The 18102-nt window shown below is 46.1% G+C and overlaps 7 protein-coding genes across 7 annotated transcripts; 4 read left to right on the forward strand and 3 right to left on the reverse strand.

Annotated features, from left to right (window-relative positions):
• The first annotated feature begins 1970 nt into the window (after window positions 1–1970).
• Window positions 1971–3899, forward strand: F4812DRAFT_19530 (globin-like protein). The gene has a single exon (XM_047930167.1). The coding sequence runs from the start codon at window positions 2475–2477 to the stop codon at window positions 3795–3797; it is 1323 nt and encodes a 440-aa protein (XP_047794938.1). The 5' UTR covers window positions 1971–2474; the 3' UTR covers window positions 3798–3899.
• A 431-nt stretch (window positions 3900–4330) lies between these two features.
• On the reverse strand, window positions 4331–6186 carry F4812DRAFT_409712 (SET domain-containing protein). Its single transcript, XM_047932460.1, has 4 exons — window positions 5202–6186; window positions 5126–5151; window positions 4953–5041; window positions 4331–4865 (listed from the first exon to the last, which is right to left on the reverse strand). Exons 1-4 carry the CDS (start codon window positions 5961–5963, stop codon window positions 4402–4404), a joined length of 1341 nt encoding a protein of 446 aa, XP_047794939.1. The 5' UTR covers window positions 5964–6186; the 3' UTR covers window positions 4331–4401.
• A 1845-nt stretch (window positions 6187–8031) lies between these two features.
• Window positions 8032–9646, forward strand: F4812DRAFT_454440 (P-loop containing nucleoside triphosphate hydrolase protein; the record flags this gene model as incomplete). Its single annotated transcript, XM_047936646.1, has 7 exons — window positions 8032–8106; window positions 8513–8570; window positions 8632–8742; window positions 8797–8995; window positions 9068–9104; window positions 9168–9330; window positions 9408–9646. The coding sequence occupies 7 exons, from the start codon at window positions 8032–8034 to the stop codon at window positions 9644–9646; spliced, it is 882 nt and encodes a 293-aa protein (XP_047794940.1).
• Window positions 9465–10769, reverse strand: F4812DRAFT_19551 (uncharacterized protein). The gene has a single exon (XM_047930169.1). It carries the CDS (start codon window positions 10669–10671, stop codon window positions 9871–9873), a length of 801 nt encoding a protein of 266 aa, XP_047794941.1. The 5' UTR covers window positions 10672–10769; the 3' UTR covers window positions 9465–9870.
• A 391-nt stretch (window positions 10770–11160) lies between these two features.
• F4812DRAFT_19715 (uncharacterized protein) lies at window positions 11161–13394 on the forward strand. Its single transcript, XM_047930185.1, has one exon. It carries the CDS (start codon window positions 11565–11567, stop codon window positions 13035–13037), a length of 1473 nt encoding a protein of 490 aa, XP_047794942.1. The 5' UTR covers window positions 11161–11564; the 3' UTR covers window positions 13038–13394.
• On the reverse strand, window positions 13395–14863 carry F4812DRAFT_464709 (glycoside hydrolase family 61 protein; the record flags this gene model as incomplete). Its single annotated transcript, XM_047938370.1, has 4 exons — window positions 13395–14023; window positions 14077–14391; window positions 14466–14592; window positions 14757–14863. 4 exons carry the CDS (start codon window positions 14861–14863, stop codon window positions 13790–13792), a joined length of 783 nt encoding a protein of 260 aa, XP_047794943.1. The 3' UTR covers window positions 13395–13789.
• A 1471-nt stretch (window positions 14864–16334) lies between these two features.
• Window positions 16335–17803, forward strand: F4812DRAFT_454444 (DUF1593-domain-containing protein; the record flags this gene model as incomplete). The annotated part of the gene is made up of 2 exons (XM_047936647.1): window positions 16335–16589; window positions 16664–17803. 2 exons carry the CDS (start codon window positions 16335–16337, stop codon window positions 17801–17803), a joined length of 1395 nt encoding a protein of 464 aa, XP_047794944.1.
• Window positions 17804–18102: the final 299 nt, after the last annotated feature.

The raw sequence follows: 18102 nt of genomic DNA on the forward strand, positions 1-18102 counted from the left end.
TATACCAGGTAGTCATCCAAATAAGTCACCGGTATGTCTTTGGTACTAGGTGAGGAAAGACTTGTTTGATGAAATCTGTAGTATAACCTGGTAAGCATGCATGAACCTCATATTCTCTAAGTGTCACTGTAGATCTACCCGGATCCTTGTAGTGCATAGTCTCATCCATCTCTATAATTCCAAGAATGTACCAGTATGAGACTTTTAATTGCTGGCATCCCTCATCCCCAGGTTTTCGAATATCTTGCGACCGACTTAAAGCCATTGGTAAATATTCTAAGATTTTCCTAGCAGCTTTGTCGACAACAGCCTTTAAACCGTGTAAAAAAGATACCGTAGGCATCTCTTAACATGAACTAGTGAAGCATCACTTTCACGGAAATACCGGATCACTTTCAGGGTTTCTACAAGCATAGGTCCCGGGTGCTTAGCTGTATAGTGCGAAAGTTGAAATTGGCACTTCTACAAGTCGCACAAAGACGCCGCTGAAGAAGCGGTTGAGAATGCCAAGAGATATCTCGCTGGGACTTGCCAATCTCTGATACCGTCGGCTAGTCTGCCAGCATGGATGAGACTGCGAGGATCGGTAATTTCATGTGGAGAGCATCGCTGGTAATCTTGAAAACTTTTTGGTAGCTGCATAGACACGATACCCGAGGAGAGTACGTAGCCCAAGATAAGGAAAAGGAGATGCTTGAGATGCCTGAGTACGGACTGCTACGTAAGGCTCCAACAGGGGTATGATTGGATTTTGAGATCTTAGACCGGGGGTTGAGTGCTACCGTTATTTTTTTTTTCCCGATTACCTATTCCGAGAATAGATTTGGAGGCGCAGCGACTGAAGAATTGCTGGTTACACGTCTTTGCCATGAACAAGTAATTTTAACCAGCAGATAAGCTAGGTATTAATGAGTTGCTATTATCGGGTAGGGGTTTTCCACTGCTTGGGGATACTGTGTATTAATTACGAATCGATGGGCGAAGAGATTACCCGAAAGAGGTTGCCTGTGGGCTGGAGCGACGAGATTGCGGGACGTGATTGATCATCCTGGGGGAGTTGACTGGTTGATAACTGGTACGGAAATTTTATCCGTTTAACTCGGGATCTTCCTCGGACCTAGGTTAAGGCGTACACGTACAAGAAAGATGAAAGATGAAGTAAAAATTTGGTAAACCTACTTTCGCGTCCCCAAAGAAGTTAATTTACCTTGGGAGGTAGAGGTAGTGAACTTCCACAGATATTATTAGGCTGACCAGGCTGGAAACCCGTACACCTACATCTAGGTTAGAGGTAAGTATGCATAATTAGAAATGAATACCAGATCGGATCCGGAGCAAAGCAATCTGAGGTCGGACAGATGCAATTTTCGAAAACCCCAGTGCTTGCAGATCGCTAAAGAATCATGGAAATTCGTACACAAAATGGAACCTCAAGGGACTTTAGGACAACTTCAGGAGGTCATGTAAGGAATTAGTGTACGATGATTGGTCCCCAGCGGTTTTCTAAACCCGCGCCGGTGCGTCGGGTCCATCTATAAACTTACCGATTTTTTCTTCTATTAGCTCTCGGTCAATTTTTGCATATGCACAGGAGAGGTTCAAACTATATCATAGCGAAAGCTGAAAAGGAAAATATCAAGAAAAATGGACGGAAGGAATCAGGGCGTAAATAGGGCAAACGAGATTGTTGAGGAGTTGGTGAACCTACCTCTAATTCAAGATCTGAACATCTAGCACATGGCTTAACTAGGGACCCCTGATATTAATGCGCGTGCTCGCTAAAGCCGGAAATTTTTACTTTATTCTAGAAGAGTTCTGAGGATCGTTCGATGTAAGGATCTGGCCTGAGAAGGCCTGAGATATCTACCCAACTACGCATGAACATGCCGTCATATCATGCCATTTTGTCTCAAAAGAATGCGCTGCTCGCGTGATTTCGACCCTTAGGAAATGTTTGCTTATTATCCTCTCAACCTTCCAATATCGCATAGAATCGGTGATGACCGTAGAGACATATCTCACCACGCTATCCCATGCGCTAGAAATTTTTCTACAATATACATCAAGCTAGCGAAGCTTAACGCATGACTCCGCAAAAGGCGGAACGGGATATAGCGCCTTACTATGTATGAGTCCGAGGCGGTAAGCAAGTTATGAACAAGGTATTAAAGACTTGGGGGAGCGTATTCGTTATCTACCTAACCTATGAGTGACGAAACTTGGATACCTGTTTTAAGAGCCTCAGGTTGAAACCTGTGCTTCGAATAATTGGACCAATATTCAACTAATGCAAATTGCGTTGTCAATTTTTTATTTTCCGGCCACTGTGTTGCTTTGACATAACCCACCTCTACCCTTACTTATAGATCTCTACCTATTTCCGTTCACTTGACAAGAGATCTTGTTATCTTCGAGAAAAAAAGAAAAGGAAGAAGAAAAAGGAATACAATACCCTAGGACAGCAACTAGCCGCCATGGCTCTCAATTACAAAGAATCAAAATTAGTCAAGGATACACTTCCGTCCCTACGCCAACATGGTGAACACATTTCAACCGTCTTTTATAAGACCATGTTACGCGATCACCCCGAACTTCATAATTACTTCAACACGGTGAATATGCACACGGGGAAACAGCCGCGCGCCTTGACGACACTTATTCTAGCCTTCGCCTCCAACATCATCAACATCAGCGAACTGACGCCGAAGTTGGAACGAGTGGCCCAAAAACACGCCTCACTAAACATCCAGCCCGAACAATATGAGATCGTCGGGAAATACCTACTGCGCGCCTTCTCTGCCGTCCTGGGCCCTGCCATGACCCCCGAGGTGAAAATGGCGTGGACGAAAGCTTACTGGGTCATGGCAAAGATGTTGACTGGCCGAGAAGCCCACATTTATCGGGAGTTTGAGGACTGGCAGGGCTGGAGGAAATTTATGATATATAGAAAGAAGAACGAGACGGTGGAGGGAAATATCGTTTCTTTCACTTTGAAGCCCGTCGACGGAAAGCCTTTACCACTCTTCATGCCGGGCCAGTACATCACATTGAGAATCACAGTGCCCGGCATGAAGTATGCCCAGCTCAGACAGTACTCGCTAAGCGATGCACCCAGCCACGACCACTACCGAATCACCGTTAAGAGAGACCAGGGGTCGAACTGGGATTACCTTAATAACAAGTCTCAAGACGATATTATGACAATATCCTCGGCAGCCAGCAGCGCTTCAGATAGCAGCATCGGCAGCGTGCAGCCGTGCAGGCCTGGCGTTGTCTCCAATTCGCTCATCGACGAGTTCCACGAAGGCGACACGATCGAGCTGACGCATCCGTCAGGCTCCTTTTTCCTGAATACGAAATTGGACACGTCGATGCCCCTCGTGCTCATTTCCGCCGGCGTGTGCGTCGCCCCGCTGATCTCCATGCTGAACACCGTTGTGGAGAAGCGAATCAACAGGCCAGTGTCGTGGATCCAGGCGTCCCGGCACGACGCCCCCTTCCAGGCGCACGTCGAGAACATGGCCAAGAGGCACCCGAATATGAGAACTAAGTTTTTCAAGTCGAGGCTGTCGGATAGCGACGTGCTTTCGTATACTTCGACTTTTGAGAACGACTTCCTCTCTCTCACATCCGAAGACCTGTGCCTGAGCAACGGCTCATCCGAGTACTACGTATGCGGACCCGAAAAATTCATGATGCAGGCGTCCGAACACCTACATCGATACGGTGTAAAACCGGAGAGAGTACAATTCGAGATCTTTTCGGTAGGTAGTTTCGAGATGAGATTCGAAGACTGAGCGGGAGAGTGAAGTTAGTCAGTCAGTCCATATGATGGAATTATTAGTCTTGAGTAGCCATCTGCGGCACTACTTGATACGACGCTTCGTGTTTCTCCGACGAGCCCAATACGCACCGGCTACATGCAATATATTAGTACATGCAGCCGTACTACACGAAACCAGTGAAGCTCTGTTTTTTGGCGTTTTGGGGCTTTAATGACTCTTACCGCACGCTGTTTAACCGACTACCAAGAAAAGAGAGCTGGCCAACACCAGTAGGAAAAGAGGAACAAAGCGGAACCCCCCGGCCAAGGAGTATGTAAACGCTAGGTACGGCTTTTGCCGAGATGGTTTGGAGTCTGGCGTTGGAATATTGATGCATTACGCAACCAAAGACCCCGATCACTCATAGCTACCTTACGAACTGTTGCATGAAACAAAGATACCATGGATGGATGTACGATAGGATACGCAAGTCATGTCTTAGATTATTAGAGCTTATGCACCTTACGGTTTCATTTGGATGTAGGTATAGATAATTGAACTAATTACATACATTAATGCTTCTACCAGAAACGAGTAGTCTACCTACCTAGGTACCTGTAGTCGCTAACGATCTGTTTCATACTTTTTGACGTCTTCCGTCGATGGTGGCCTTCTTCTCCCGCTCGTTAAGCTCGTGCCGTAGTTGATGCATTCCTGCCAGATAATCGTCTTCCTCGCCGGCATACTGTACCCATAGGTTTTCGCACAGCTCCACGTACCTCCTGGCTAAGTCCAATTCGGCAATGCGCATGTATGCTCTAGCAACAGCGCTGTAGTGCACGAGAAGCTGGGCCTCTAGTTTCTCCGTAGCTACTAGGGACTCTAACTCTGCAACAAGCTGTTCGATCATGTTTGTCGTTAGGTTAGATTTCCCAGCAGCACTGTCGTTAAGCTCGTGATAGATATCCTGTAACCGTTCTCGGTTCTTATCTGACGCTGTTCTTTGCTTCTTAGAAGAAGCACATAGTGAACATGTACAGGCGAACCCCCAATTCTTCAACTCTTCTTTGCGCTCTTCATAGGACAGCCCCAAGGGCATATCTGATGTAGAGAGTAGCATTAGACCCACGAGCATTAAAATAGTAGGAAATGAACGGTGGATAGGGGACTATGTATCAGCGGACATACAACTTTGTACTATCTCTTCTCCTGGTTCGATATCGCGCATTGCAATAACTTCCACTGCCAAAGCCCGTACCGAGTACCGCCAGAAAACGCTGCTCGCGAATTAGCTTCCCAGTTTCCATGTATTATATACTAGATTAGGTGAGTAGGTAGGTATTGGAATTATAAAGACATACTTGGGTCTGCAGTCATGGTTGATCCGCTATTCACATCAGCATCAAAACACGCAACCATCCGTGAGGCACAACTTACAGAAGCAGCCGGAAACAGTCCTAGGTGCGGTATCTCGATCCCGAGCTCAACGCCAAATATATTCGTTCTGAGAATATCTTCGACGGTTTCGCCACCTGTGCTGCGTGCCAGTGACAGGATATCGCCTTGCTGCTCCTCCGGTAGCTGGCGCAGAGCTCGACCTAGAACATCCTCACGAAGCTCGGGACCTACCACGTCGAACAAACCCATATGTGCAAGCATAACAGGATAGTCCACCAGCACCACTTCCCACTGCCGAATTTGACGCTGCGCAACTAGCCCTTTCCCCTTTCCTGGTATGTCTTGGACCACGTAGGCCGTGTCATTTCTTCCTTCCGCCGCAAGGGAACTAGACGGATGGGTCTTAAGCTTCGGGGGCACGACCGCGTCATCTAGAGCGTCCACCATGCTTGCTGCAAGCACAGGCGTAGTTATGACGCTTAAACCTTTATTCCCGCGGAACGGCTCGAATGTGTAAAGGCAGAATTGCGGCCCGGGTGTATCGTCCGACAGGGGCTCTATGCAGTAAGGACGACGTTTCCAAGGTTCCCATGTCCCGGTGTCTATTGCTGATTCTTCGTCTACCGGGAGAGGGCATGTTAGCGATTCTAGTTTACGGCCTAGGATGGAGCCGTGGAAGTCCAAAGAGCAGATCCTTGGATCTAATGGCTTGGAGAACGTTGGGAGTGGATAGAGGCTGGCAAAGCAGGCCAAGATTGCCATCCAAGGAGTGCCTAATATCAAGGTATAGCTAGGCGCCATGAGAAATACCGGAATGTAGGGCCAGGTATGAGCTTATTGTAGGGGTTACTTTCTAGGCTCACCAATAATCACATGGTGGAAAGATAGGGAATTGAAACTGAGAAGACTAACATGAACCCAACCATGAGGTCATCTCCCTATTAATAAATGAAATACTGTAAGTGTTATTCATGGAGGAGTATACGTAAATCTGTCCAAATCATTCGGTACCTGTGAAGGCTTAGGTACCAAGAGGTATCATCACAGGCCTAGGTACCACGGTACCGGCTAAATGCACCGACGCGGAGAAAATAGCGTAGTCGAAGCGCTGATGTCTTGACGTATCAATTACTGTAAGTGAAAGTTACTTCATAGCGTTTGATAATTTGTGCCTCGTCCCTCATGGTTGAGGGGTAGCTTATACTATGATACAGGGATAAACCGGGTAGAGCTAGGCTCTTCCGTCTATATAAAGGGTAGCCAGCTCCCTCGCAAGAGGATAGAAGGTCAGGCGTTACTAGACTTATCACGATATACACTATGTACGTTCCTGAGACTTACTCTGTATACGATATCCATCATAGGCATACCTGGCATGTGCTTACACTGCTACCAAGTGGTTCACACTATCAATCCCCACGTCTCAAGTCAGGGGTTAACATAACAGGAGACTTATCCAATCCGATTAAATTCCTAAATTTCCAACTCAATCCCCCCCCCCCCATTTAACCAGCTTCCTTGCGAGTGTTATTATAAGTTATCTATACTTAATATCTACTTTCGAAGCTAGAATTCGCGATTGACCTGTCGTCGTAAGAAGAATGTTGAATGGAGTTCCCTTTTGCTGCTGCTTAAGCAAGACGCTCAAAAATTCGTGGCACCATTAGTTACCATCCCCCAACTCAAGCCAATTCAGTCCATCGATAACGCAATATTTCAGTACAATTGTATGGCTTAGTAGTACTTCCAGTGTTTTTAAACTGGCATCCCACGATTGTTTCGCTCCATCCAACGTCTTGAATGTGTCTTCCTCGACGTTGAGAACATCCTCATCTTTGCTAAACTGGAGTAGCTGGGAGATTAAGCTATATACCAGCCCCATCAACCCGACCTGCTCAGTTACTCATGCCGTTGCGTAACTCGTCTTGTCGAGGTCGTTGGCAAAGATGCGAGATCACTGGAGCCTTTGCCTACCATGCTGCAGCTACAACAGCTAGCGCAGATGCATGTGCACTTGTTACACCCCTTGATTCGTAAGGGCTCGAAATCCATAGTATCCGTGCTTTATCAACTTTGAGTGTCCAGTCACGTAGCCTTGGTAGGACTAGGTCTTGGGCAACCCAAAACTGACCAGTACTGAACTGTCAGGGGGTAGTCCGTGATGGCGGTCGTATACAGAGTGAGTGTCAGATAAGGCCAGTATGTAGTATATTGGTGATGTCTAGTAACGCTTGGCCTTCTAACCTCCTACGAGGGAGCTTGCTACCCTTTATATAGGCGATAGATCCCCTGTAGTATCTACCTATCCACATATCCCTGACATTCGCATACCCCTATAAGGATTTATTCTACCACTGCCAAGAGCTTCTCGAGTACAAATCTCAAGCCGGTGGAGTCCGGGGAAATCACACCGAGGCCTATAACGCAGAGTGTGATCGGCATATTGACGTTCTACTCCAATTTCTCGAGAACGAGCCCACAATTCAGATCAAGGGAGTGGAAGCCAGATGGGCCAAGAAAGTGCCAACAACAACATTCGCAGGACTTTAGCTTTTGTTAAAACCCGGATCTAATGTTTACGTTTCTTAAAATGGACAGTTAAATGCATATGTGGTAGATGCAGTCTTTAACGGCGTTGAACGTGTCTTCCAAGGGCTATGGGCGGACAACGTCAAGAGCTACTCTATTCGACTATGGAATCTGGTGTATGATGGAAAAGTCATTAAAAGGAGGCCCAGATATGTTGAAGTGCCGGTTTTCGACAATGGGCGAAACATAACCTCACTGCCACTATTTCCAACAAGGTTTCATGACGATGTAGACTGTAGACGGCGGCGCACGACGGAAAGAACTCATCGAACGAGGCAAGATGTTTTTCCATTGTGCTAAATGGCCTGCTTTCTTAGAGTACATCGGTGCTGGGTTAAAACCTGGTTGGAAAAAGGTAAGTAGATGTCTCTACGACAAGAGTCGTGATGGAGAGACAGTTAGGCGTTAACCATACTTACCTACTTAAGTACAACCGAGCCAGAGTCGTTGTTGAACACGAGTCTCATCCATGGAATAGTTTAGATCTAGACCGAGATTAGAGAATGAGCAAAAACTCCGCATTGCGAATGTCATCGTTGCAGTGAAGTAGATGTTAGGAAAGAAAGATACATATCCGGGACTTTCAGCGACTACGATAACATTGACCCAAAGGGCTGCGGGAGCCTTTCGGACCACCAGTACTTGCTATGCATATCTCACATGTCCGCGTTTATTCTCCAATCTCGGACGTATGTTACGTGAATCCGATAGTAGTTAGCAACGCAGCAGACAGTAGATAGGTTTTGCTAACTTGGAACCAGATCTCATTGATATCAGGGGTCTTCGCCCTCCGAGAATTGCGGAAAGCTCCATTGACCAGTTGATTATGAGGCCGGAAAACAATAAAATACGATTAAAGCGACTGCGCGGACCTACACAGATAGCAAGAGTGAAGCCGAGTTGTTTAGCGCAGATTTCATCCGCGGAAAGGGTGAAGAACAAATATTCCTTCTACACGGACATCCAGGTACAAGGAAGACGCTCACAGCCGGTAAGAAATTTCTTCAAGAATTTGAATAAGGTATCGTACTGAAATTTGGTTTAGAGTCTGTCGCTGAATACACAAAGAGGCCACTGCTCAGCATCACCGCAGCTGATCTGGGCCATGAACCAGTAGAACTGGAGAGGAATCTCCTCAAATTTTTCAGAGATGCTACCAGCTGGGACGCAATTGTATTGTTAGACGAGGCCGACGTGTACCTAGAACGGCGTTCGAGCAACGAGCTCAAGAGAAGCAGTATCAAGTAAGACCTTACCCTATCTATATTCCTATGAAGGGAAGGGGACAGTCCAAAATTGGCTGACATCGTGCGAAGTTTTCCTACGCGTGCTGGAATACTTCCAAGGCATTCTGTTTTTGACTACGAACCGTGTCGGCGAATTTGACGAGGCCTTCCTTATCTCATATCCACGTAGCGATCGGATATAAGCCTCTTTGTCGTGATCCTCTTTGAGCTTGCGAAAGAGGATCACGAGCAGGGCAGACCAGAAATCCGCTACGAATACGATGCTAAAGAATATGTCCGAAAGAGCGAGGAAACTAAGGAATTAGAATGGAACGGTCGCGAAATTCGCAACAGTAAGGCGGTCCCGCCGGCTCGTGTCTAGGTACCTAATGTACGAGGAGGAACCCTTAGCTAAATTTCACAACTACAGCTTTCCAATCTGCTGTTGCGCTTGCGCTTTACGACTCGAAGACAGCTAGGGGAAAAGTTGTCCCGGTTGAGGAATCTATCCCGGAAGTCAAGGAGGCGCACCTGAAAGAAATTGCCCACATGTCTACTGCATTAAAGAATTATATTACTTCTACTTATCAAGGCATCAAGAATTCAGACATGGCGTATAATGTAGGGATCCGAGACGATAACCTTGGTAGACCTCAGAAGGGAGCATGAATTGGTGGGGGTATCAAGAGATGTAACATCTGATGCGTTCTGAAGTTAATAGAGGTACCTAACCTGAAGAGGTAGGTATGTATTTATCTCATTACATAGGAGGTAGGTAGATAATCGGCCGTAGAGAATATTAGTACGTCCTTTTCGAGGTATGAGAAGCATTCAAGGGGCAAGCGCAAATCTCTCGGTGCTCGTTTGCTTCACGAACAGGCCCTAACCCTGGCCTAAATCATCGTCTCGTGACGTTTCGGGGGTTCCGTTCCAGCGAGAGCCGTCTTTGCCCCGTCCATCTTCTTGGACACGGCACCTAGTACAGCCTTGACCATGTCGTCGGAGCCAAAGCTAGCAGGCCAGCCTCGCCACGCGACGGTATCGACTATGTCGCGCGTGCCCGCTTGTTTCCACATCTCGTCATCCACATGCTCGAACTTCTTTCGCACTTCTTCATTATCTCCTAGCTGGAACAGCATCACGCCCAACTGGTGCCCAGGCGCCTTCATGTTGTCTAATTCTCTCGCGATCTCAATCAAAGGGGCCGCAATGTCATCGTCTGATATACCCGCCGTAATCACAATAACATTAAGAGGGGCTCGCTGGGGATCAAGCTTCAACTGCTCAATATACCAGGATAGGATCCTCTTCAAGCGGGCGCCTAGCTTGCACCCGCCACCGGGCTTGACAGCTTGGAAAATATTTTGCGTGCTGTCCCTCTTCCCAGTATCGCTGTGGACCTTGCCGATATGGTTATATCCGGATTTGCGCACAGACATACCAGGAAAGTAGAGCGTGGGCCTGTGGTTAATGAAGTAGAGATCGACACCGTTTTCATCGTACTTGAGACAGACCGGAGCGACGGCCTGAATGAGGGAGGACACGTCGCTCCACTGGCGCTTCATGTTTGAAGAGTCGTCAATGATAAACAGGGTCTCGAAGTATTGAAGAAAAGAGAGCACTTCGGTGTGCTCAGCACCGGGGGCCTGGGGGACACCCGCAGTATCGTCGTCGTTGGTGTAAGTAGTAGCCATATCGACGTTTTGATGATGGTTGGTGTTTGGCGTTTGGTGTCCAACGACAATTAGAAAACTTTCGAAATAGGAGGACGGGGGATGTTGAAGAGCTAAAGAATTTATATCATTTCCCGCTTTGGTTCGTAATGTTTTTATATGAGCTGTGCGTTAGTCGCCGAATCACTGGCAAGTCACAGCCCTGAAAATACACGTAATGAGGGTCCCATCTCTGTCAATCCCCCGCATGATTAGGGGTCGCTTTTCATTCAGGGATAATTACCTCTGGCTGTTCTGGGTACCTATTGTGGGGACATCCGCCTTGTGCTGTGGTTCTATTGATCGACGGATCGACATTTTCGTGTTAGCATCGTGTTACTTGGTACCGTAGCTTATCAGTTTGTTTGGTGTAAAACAATACCGCCTTTTGATGTTTATTCAGCCAAACATTGATATTCGTTTAATGGGTTCTTAACGTCCCGAAACGAACTTGTTTCAATAGACTAGAAGTCGGTGCTGAAATTAAGGCTTATGTTAGTTAGTGGTCGCGGAAAAAAGCCCTTGAATCTATTTGAATTTACTTGAATCAAAGAACAAGGTTAGTTAACTATGGATATGAACAATCAAACTCTACTAAGACAATTCGATTTAATTCAAAACTACTACCGAGCATGCACAAAGACCCAGTTTCATGGAAAGCAAAGAACTAATTACGCAGCTTTTAATCCACTGAGTATCTTTTCCGTCTTGGGTTGGGTATAAAGTCTACTTTGGAGAAACCGTGATGAGGATGGTAGAGAACACCAGAAGATAACAACAGCTCACAGCTTATAGCTTACCTTGACCGGACTTGAGCATCAATCAAGTAAATACCAACAGAATCTACTTAGTTACAAAATCACCAATACAACAAGATGCCTGCCACACCATTAACCTCTGCTGGTAGGCTTGTTGCAGACCCGGACTTCAAGAGTGGCTGGGGAGCAGTCCTAACGCCCGAAATTAATGAGGTAGTCCGTAGTGTGAGAAAGGAAGCCGGCGCAACGTATAGGTTGCAAACCGCAAGGGATGAACCCATCACGGTGGCTTCTATGTATACCGCATTATTCTGGGAGGCGCGCAACTTTAGAAATTCGTCAACGGTCTTTATACCGGCTATCACCGAGGAATTCAAGTTATTCGCAGAGGAAGACGAAGTCTTCGACGCGTCTCGGGCCGTAATTAGGAAAAAGGCGTCTGAAAATATCCGCGACACTGAATTTCACCCGCTATTGAAATCAATCCGAGATTCTAAATTCACACTCTGGCCTGTTCGCCTACCCCTAGAGGATATTTGGGTGACTATTGCCTTGCAACTTGGAGGAATCTCCGAGGGCTCCAAGGGCTCTCAAGGATCACCTTTACATTACGACCGGGAAGTGGTTGCATGTGCTATTATCGACCCTTACCCAAGTGCGCGCGATGATCGAAGAAACTTCGTCAAGAAAAGATTAGCAGAGATATTGGGTGAGGGCTGTATTCGCTTCAATGATGGTGTCGTTATGGGAACCTTTACGACGGAAGACATTAGCAAACTATGGGAAACAGGGCATGTAGCTTACGCTATATGCCGAGAGTTCATCCGTCGGCTGAATGTCCTCAAATACCAGGAGGACTGCGGCCATTCTGTAAGCACTTCTCTCCTCTGGAGTCCATTTGAGCAGCACCACGATGTCGACTCTTACCGGGAATCGATTATGGCTGCTTGCGCGCATCGGACTATTCAAAACTCTAACTACCTTGTACGAATGGCACTCGAGGTGCCCAGTAAAAAGTCGAATCACGAACCTGGTCGCTTAGATCCCCACGTAGAAGACCTGAAGGACTCGTGGTTTACAAAGCCCAAGACAAAGACACCTCGTAAAGCAGAAGTAGAAGTGCCTGAGCAAGACAATATCGTAGTTGCGCCTTTAACCCCTGTTTCCGAACATGGGTCACGTGTGTCACAGTCGAATAATCAAAATGAATACGACGATGATGATGACGATGACGTTGATGAAGAGGAGGAGGAAGATGATGAGGAGGAGGATGCGGATGCGGATGCGGATGCGGACGAGAATATTCATACGGATCTAGTATCTCAGGGTGGTGCATATACCCCTTCCTCTCCTGTGCTTAATGAGGACGAGAAGCCTGTGGGAGATCAAATCATTCAAAGCATCGAAGAGCCTCATGATAGCCATGAAGAAGTGAGTACTGAGGTTAGTCAAGATCTACAAGAGCAGGATGATACTCCCCCAGAGGGCGACACCAAAGAACAACCGAGAGAAGTAACCCCGGCAAAGCGTGAACGAGATGACGAAGAGGGTCCTCCTACAAAAAGGACCAAGCTAGAGGATACTGAGTAAGTAGATAAGGGGACGAGGATTTGTTTCACGCGTTCTACTTACAGCATTATCTTAGCAATGGGGTAAGCTGCCTGGATAGGTACCACCTAACTTGCCTAGGGGAGTTATGATGTTTACATGGGTACCGAGTTTACAAGCATGTTTACGCTGGAGTTAACTACGATAATATGTTAAAGAAAAGGATATACTTATCAATAGGTAGTTAGATTCTGCGCGATACCTGTTTACCCCATTGTTGGAGCAGTGTTTAAATGTAGGAAATCACATTAAATAACCGAGACGTGCCATAGTCTTGCAAGTGAAACTTGTGCCAATATGAGGGAATCAATTGACTGGTAATTGGAAAACGGAGATGCGAATATTCTTTGTCGATTGTGGAGATTTGAACCAATCCTTCGGGTTGACAGCAGGCGTTGTCTATTGTCGACATCGGCAGCGTTGTCAGGATTGTCAACCGATAGTTGTCCGTTGTTCAGCAATCGACAATGATCATTGTCCAGAATTTAACAACGATTGTTGTCTGATATATAAGTACCTAACCTAGGTAACAATGAATATTGTGCATTGTATAACGGTGTGTGCAAACTACCTAGACAAACTAGACTGGATGCCGGGTTAGTCTGGATAAGTATAAAGTGTTGTCGGTCCTGAGTAACAAAATCTTATAAAGACGCAATAATATCATCTATGCTGTGGTATTTGCTATGACAGCAGAATGAAATTTTCCAACTTTCAGACCTCAACTTTTTTCATCATTTGCACGACGCAACGGGGCCTCCAGGTGCAGTGTATGTTGTGGGGTCAAACCCATAGTACACATTCGGGATATAAATATTACTATCCTCAGCATTGTAGGCTCCTGGTAGAGAAATTGTGGGCGAACAATTCCCTCCGCTTCCAGTTATCTTCAACTGTATGCAACCGATGTAAAACTGGGCGCCGCCAATTGTTTGGGCTGCGTGGAGAGCCAGCATTTCTGACCGGAGCTAGACGAGTGTTAGCACGTCAGGAGTTGGTCAAAGTGACAAACCAGACATACCAGATAATCTCCACTCTTGAGACCCGTAGGGAGGCTAAACGTATAATTTCCGCCGTTGTTCTGGATCACTTCGTTTGCCCAGTGTCCATCCACGTAGTCGCGCTCATCAATCTTGAACCAGCCCGCACCAACCCCGGATGCTTTAGCGGCTTCATCCACAGGGCCGTACAAGAAGTGAGTGATAGGGCCAGGATGACCTGACGGGTCCCATCCTACAGTGACCTTGTCTCCTTCGCGAGCGGGAATTGTCTCTACCCCTGAGGGTACTTTGTCGCCTCCAACATTGCACACAATATCGTTGCTCTTCACATCTGTCTATTGTAGAGCAAGCAACATACGTTAACACATTTTCTCTTTTTCTTTTTCTTTTTAGAAGAAGTATAACTTACTACTGGACTGTTACTGGGGGCACGACGAATTCCAATCTCATAACCTGGAGAAACCCCGTTGACCCAAAACTGGTGAAGGTTTTGATGAGCAGAGACGGCCGCAGCCAGCGACGCAACAAGAATTGACCTATGCATATTTGCAAAGACAAGATAGGTAGGTAGGTACTTAGTAGGATCAAGGCGAACTGCGAATATTGGGTATGGAAAGAAACGAATAAGTTTACCACGGAGTTGGATACACTTTACCTTTCTTATATACAACGGCGGATAGGAAACTTCAACAGCACTGACCAGCTCACACGTACGACGCCCCCCCCTTTAGGCTCAATCCGCAAGGACGAGAAGAAACGCTGTATTAAGGACCACGGCGTCCGTTTCAAGGTGCATCGCAACAACATCTTGATATAGATCGTACGTTGGTGGAGTTTAATTAATGGGACGTTTGGAACTTTACCACGGCTTCGACTTATTTCGATCCACATAGGCCCGCGACCCGAGTATACTTTATTGGTAAACAAGAGCTCAAGTTTTGTTAATATTAGTTAGTTAGGTGGAAAAATACAGCACTGACTTACGCGTCGATATCTTAGCTGGCATTTAGCTGCCTATTAAGGATTCGGAGAATTAAGAGACACTTCCGACCTCCCTGCCAAGGCACTGAGCGCTTAGCTTTCTTTGAAAGCGAAGCCTCTACAGCTAGAGAATTAATTGAAATATTAAAAGGCAGAGAATAAGACTCAACATAGGTATTATATGGCGAACATCAGCCCTAAACTCTATAGGCTTTTTTATACTTTCTAAAACCCAACTATACTCTTACAATTGGACCACTGACAATAGACAACTTGGAGCATATTACTTAACTACCTACCTGGTAGCTTTGCGATTTACGAATTACTAGTAGTCAAGAAAAAAAGCCCACCGGGCGATTGAAACAAAAGCTAACATCACTAATGGATAGAATTATCCGCCTATCCGATCCTCCCAATCCAGGTACTTATATGCGCAGTAGGGTTGACGGTAACATGTGAATTCTTTAACTTCTTAATTTCAATCCCCACAATACTCTGTCCACTTACACCCCACAAAAGACTCTCTCACTTCTCTCTCACTGACGACCTATCACCAAGAGTCTGATACTACCTTAGGTATTCTTTAGAATAGAAATGGAGCTAAAGATGTAAAATCGTGTTATATACTCTTATGTAATACTGGTCGTTATACATCCGCATGATGCTTCTATTTGGCTGGGGAGATCCTATTGTTCAACACCTTGATGCCATCGTGACTATCAATTCTTCACCTACCTAAATAAGAAGCACAAGACAACATATAAATCTACCTAGGTACTTAACGTAATATATATAAGCCTTCTACCCATATAATTGGTCTTGTGCTTCAAAAATCTTTTAGCTAGGCACTTATACCATACCATATATGGTTCTCTTAACAATTGCCGACGCCAAAGTTCGAGATGAATTCGGTTGCGGGGTAATACTACCACGGTTTTGGATAACTACCTCCTACCTAACCTTAAGTAGGTACATAGACTTTGTTCAATGAAGTCATAGGTTTACTTATACTGGATAGAAATGGTCTACTATGGATAGATTCATTGAGGGGAAGTTCTCGGGCGCAGTCTTAAATGCGTGGGAGTGTCATTTCCTTTCGTCTCTGGCGTCAAGGTAGCTCAGCGCATTCGTTGTTCCTCCATTCATGATGATGACCCCTTTGCATTCCACAATTTTTACAGTAGTCACTTGCCTTAGCCTCCACGTAGGGTGGGCTGGGGCAAGTGGTTATAGCCAAAACACAGCATGGGATGTGCACAAGCTTCAAAAGTTTGACTGGAAACCTCGAGTGTTTATAATGACGGATATTCTCAACGAACCGGATGATTCCATGTCTCTTGTCCGATACCTTCTTTACTCGAATGAGTTCGATACAAGAGGAATATGTGCAACTACTTCTTGGTGGCTTCAGAACGCAACCCATCCAGAAGAGATTCGAAAGATAATCAATGCTTATGGGGAGGTCGTGGATAATCTAAATCAGCATGTCAACCCAGATTCACCTTACGATAGCGCTGAGAAACTATTGTCCCTTGTTACTTCGGGACCTTCTGTAAGTACCCATACCTACCTCCTACCCATCTTCAAGAGGTACACAATCTTTTTTTCACTAACTCTTGAAAATAGGTATATGGGAGGACTGCCCTTTCTGAACCTTTGAGCGAAGGCGCCAAACGCATCATCCTTGCACTGCAAGAATCTCAAAAGCCCCTTTTTATCACGGGATGGGGTGGAACTAATACACTCGCCCAGGCGTTACTTCATATTAATAACACCATGTCTCCTTCGGAAGCTGCTGGGTTAAGGTCGCGAATCAGGTTATATACAATATCTGACCAAGACGATACCGGTCCTTGGATTCGAGCTCACTTTCCGGATATATTCTCCATTGTATCGATTCATTCATGGAACGATTATACGCTGGCAACTTGGACCGGGATCTCCTTCGCCGGGTGTCCTTGTGTGAACTCATCAGTGGTACAGAACCCTTGGTTAGACACGAATATCCGCCTTGGGCCGCTGGGCTCTCAATACCCGCAAATCATATACGGCATGGAAGGTGATACTCCTAGTTTCTTGTGGTTGATACAAAATGGGCTGGGTTACCGCGACCGCATTGACTGGGGTAGTTGGGGCGGGAGATATAATCGGCCTCAAGCTCCAAGTGACTGGGCGGGTGGAATTGATACAAACCACTTCGTAGATGCTGTGGAGAACGTGGTTGGGCTTGACGGACAGCAGTATTCAACATCACAAGCATCTATTTGGCGATGGAGAACAGCTTATCAAGATGACTTTGCAGCTCGAATGCAATGGACTCTCACTCCGAACTTCACACAAGTTGGGCACCCGCCGGTCTTGAATATCAACGGCCAAGAGGGCCCCGATCCACTTATCGTGAAGGCTAAGGGAAATGAAACGTATACGTTCGATGCCAGCCTGACGGTTGACACCGACAACCTTACGGATAACAGTAATTTGGAGTTTCAGTGGGCTTTATATCGAGAATCTACAATGTTCGAAGCAGATGTTCAACTGAAGCCTCTGAACGCTCCAGCGGGATCAAGCGCTATGCTAGAAAGCAACGACGCTGGTTTTACCAACGTGACCCTTGGGCCTAAGATCCAAGTTACTGTACCGCAATCACAGAAGAACCGATCTACTGGGATGTTGCCTGGTTTCCATATTCTGCTTCAGGTTACAAACAGGGCAGGAAAATACCCGATCAGGCGATACATGAGAGTAGTATGCGAGTACGATCTTTAAATATGTCAACTATGTTTCTTACCTAAGGTACAGAAGTTGTTTTGGTTAATATACTACCATTCAAGAGTTACCTAGGAGGTAGTTAAGCCTTGTGCTCTAGCTATTGACTTTAGAACCCATAAATAAGTTCTTTAATGTTGGTTACGAACGGCATACTAATCAAGACAAGGCAATACAATCGATCGTATGTAATGGCCCGTACGTTAAGTCCAACTGGCTTTTCATTAATATATTTTCAGCCCCTGAGCCCACTATGACCAATATCGTGGACCTCCCCCCATCCCCTTTTTTTTCCTGTT

Source organism: Daldinia caldariorum (genome assembly GCF_022478825.1).
Source record: "Daldinia caldariorum strain CBS 122874 unplaced genomic scaffold F4812scaffold_1, whole genome shotgun sequence".
NCBI lineage: Eukaryota > Fungi > Ascomycota > Sordariomycetes > Xylariales > Hypoxylaceae > Daldinia > Daldinia caldariorum.

Coding starts and splice junctions, on each gene's coding strand:
- F4812DRAFT_19715 (XM_047930185.1), top strand. CDS start 11,565: ATGCCTGCCACACCATTAACCTCTGCTGGTAGGCTTGTTGCAGACCCG.
- F4812DRAFT_409712 (XM_047932460.1), bottom strand. CDS start 5,963: ATGGCGCCTAGCTATACCTTGATATTAGGCACTCCTTGGATGGCAATC. Junction 5,152..5,201: donor GACTGTTTCCGGCTGCTTCT/GTAAGTTGTGCC, acceptor TGATGTGAATAG/CGGATCAACCATGACTGCAG. Junction 4,866..4,952: donor AGAAGAGATAGTACAAAGTT/GTATGTCCGCTG, acceptor TCTCTACATCAG/ATATGCCCTTGGGGCTGTCC.
- F4812DRAFT_19530 (XM_047930167.1), top strand. CDS start 2,475: ATGGCTCTCAATTACAAAGAATCAAAATTAGTCAAGGATACACTTCCG.
- F4812DRAFT_19551 (XM_047930169.1), bottom strand. CDS start 10,671: ATGGCTACTACTTACACCAACGACGACGATACTGCGGGTGTCCCCCAG.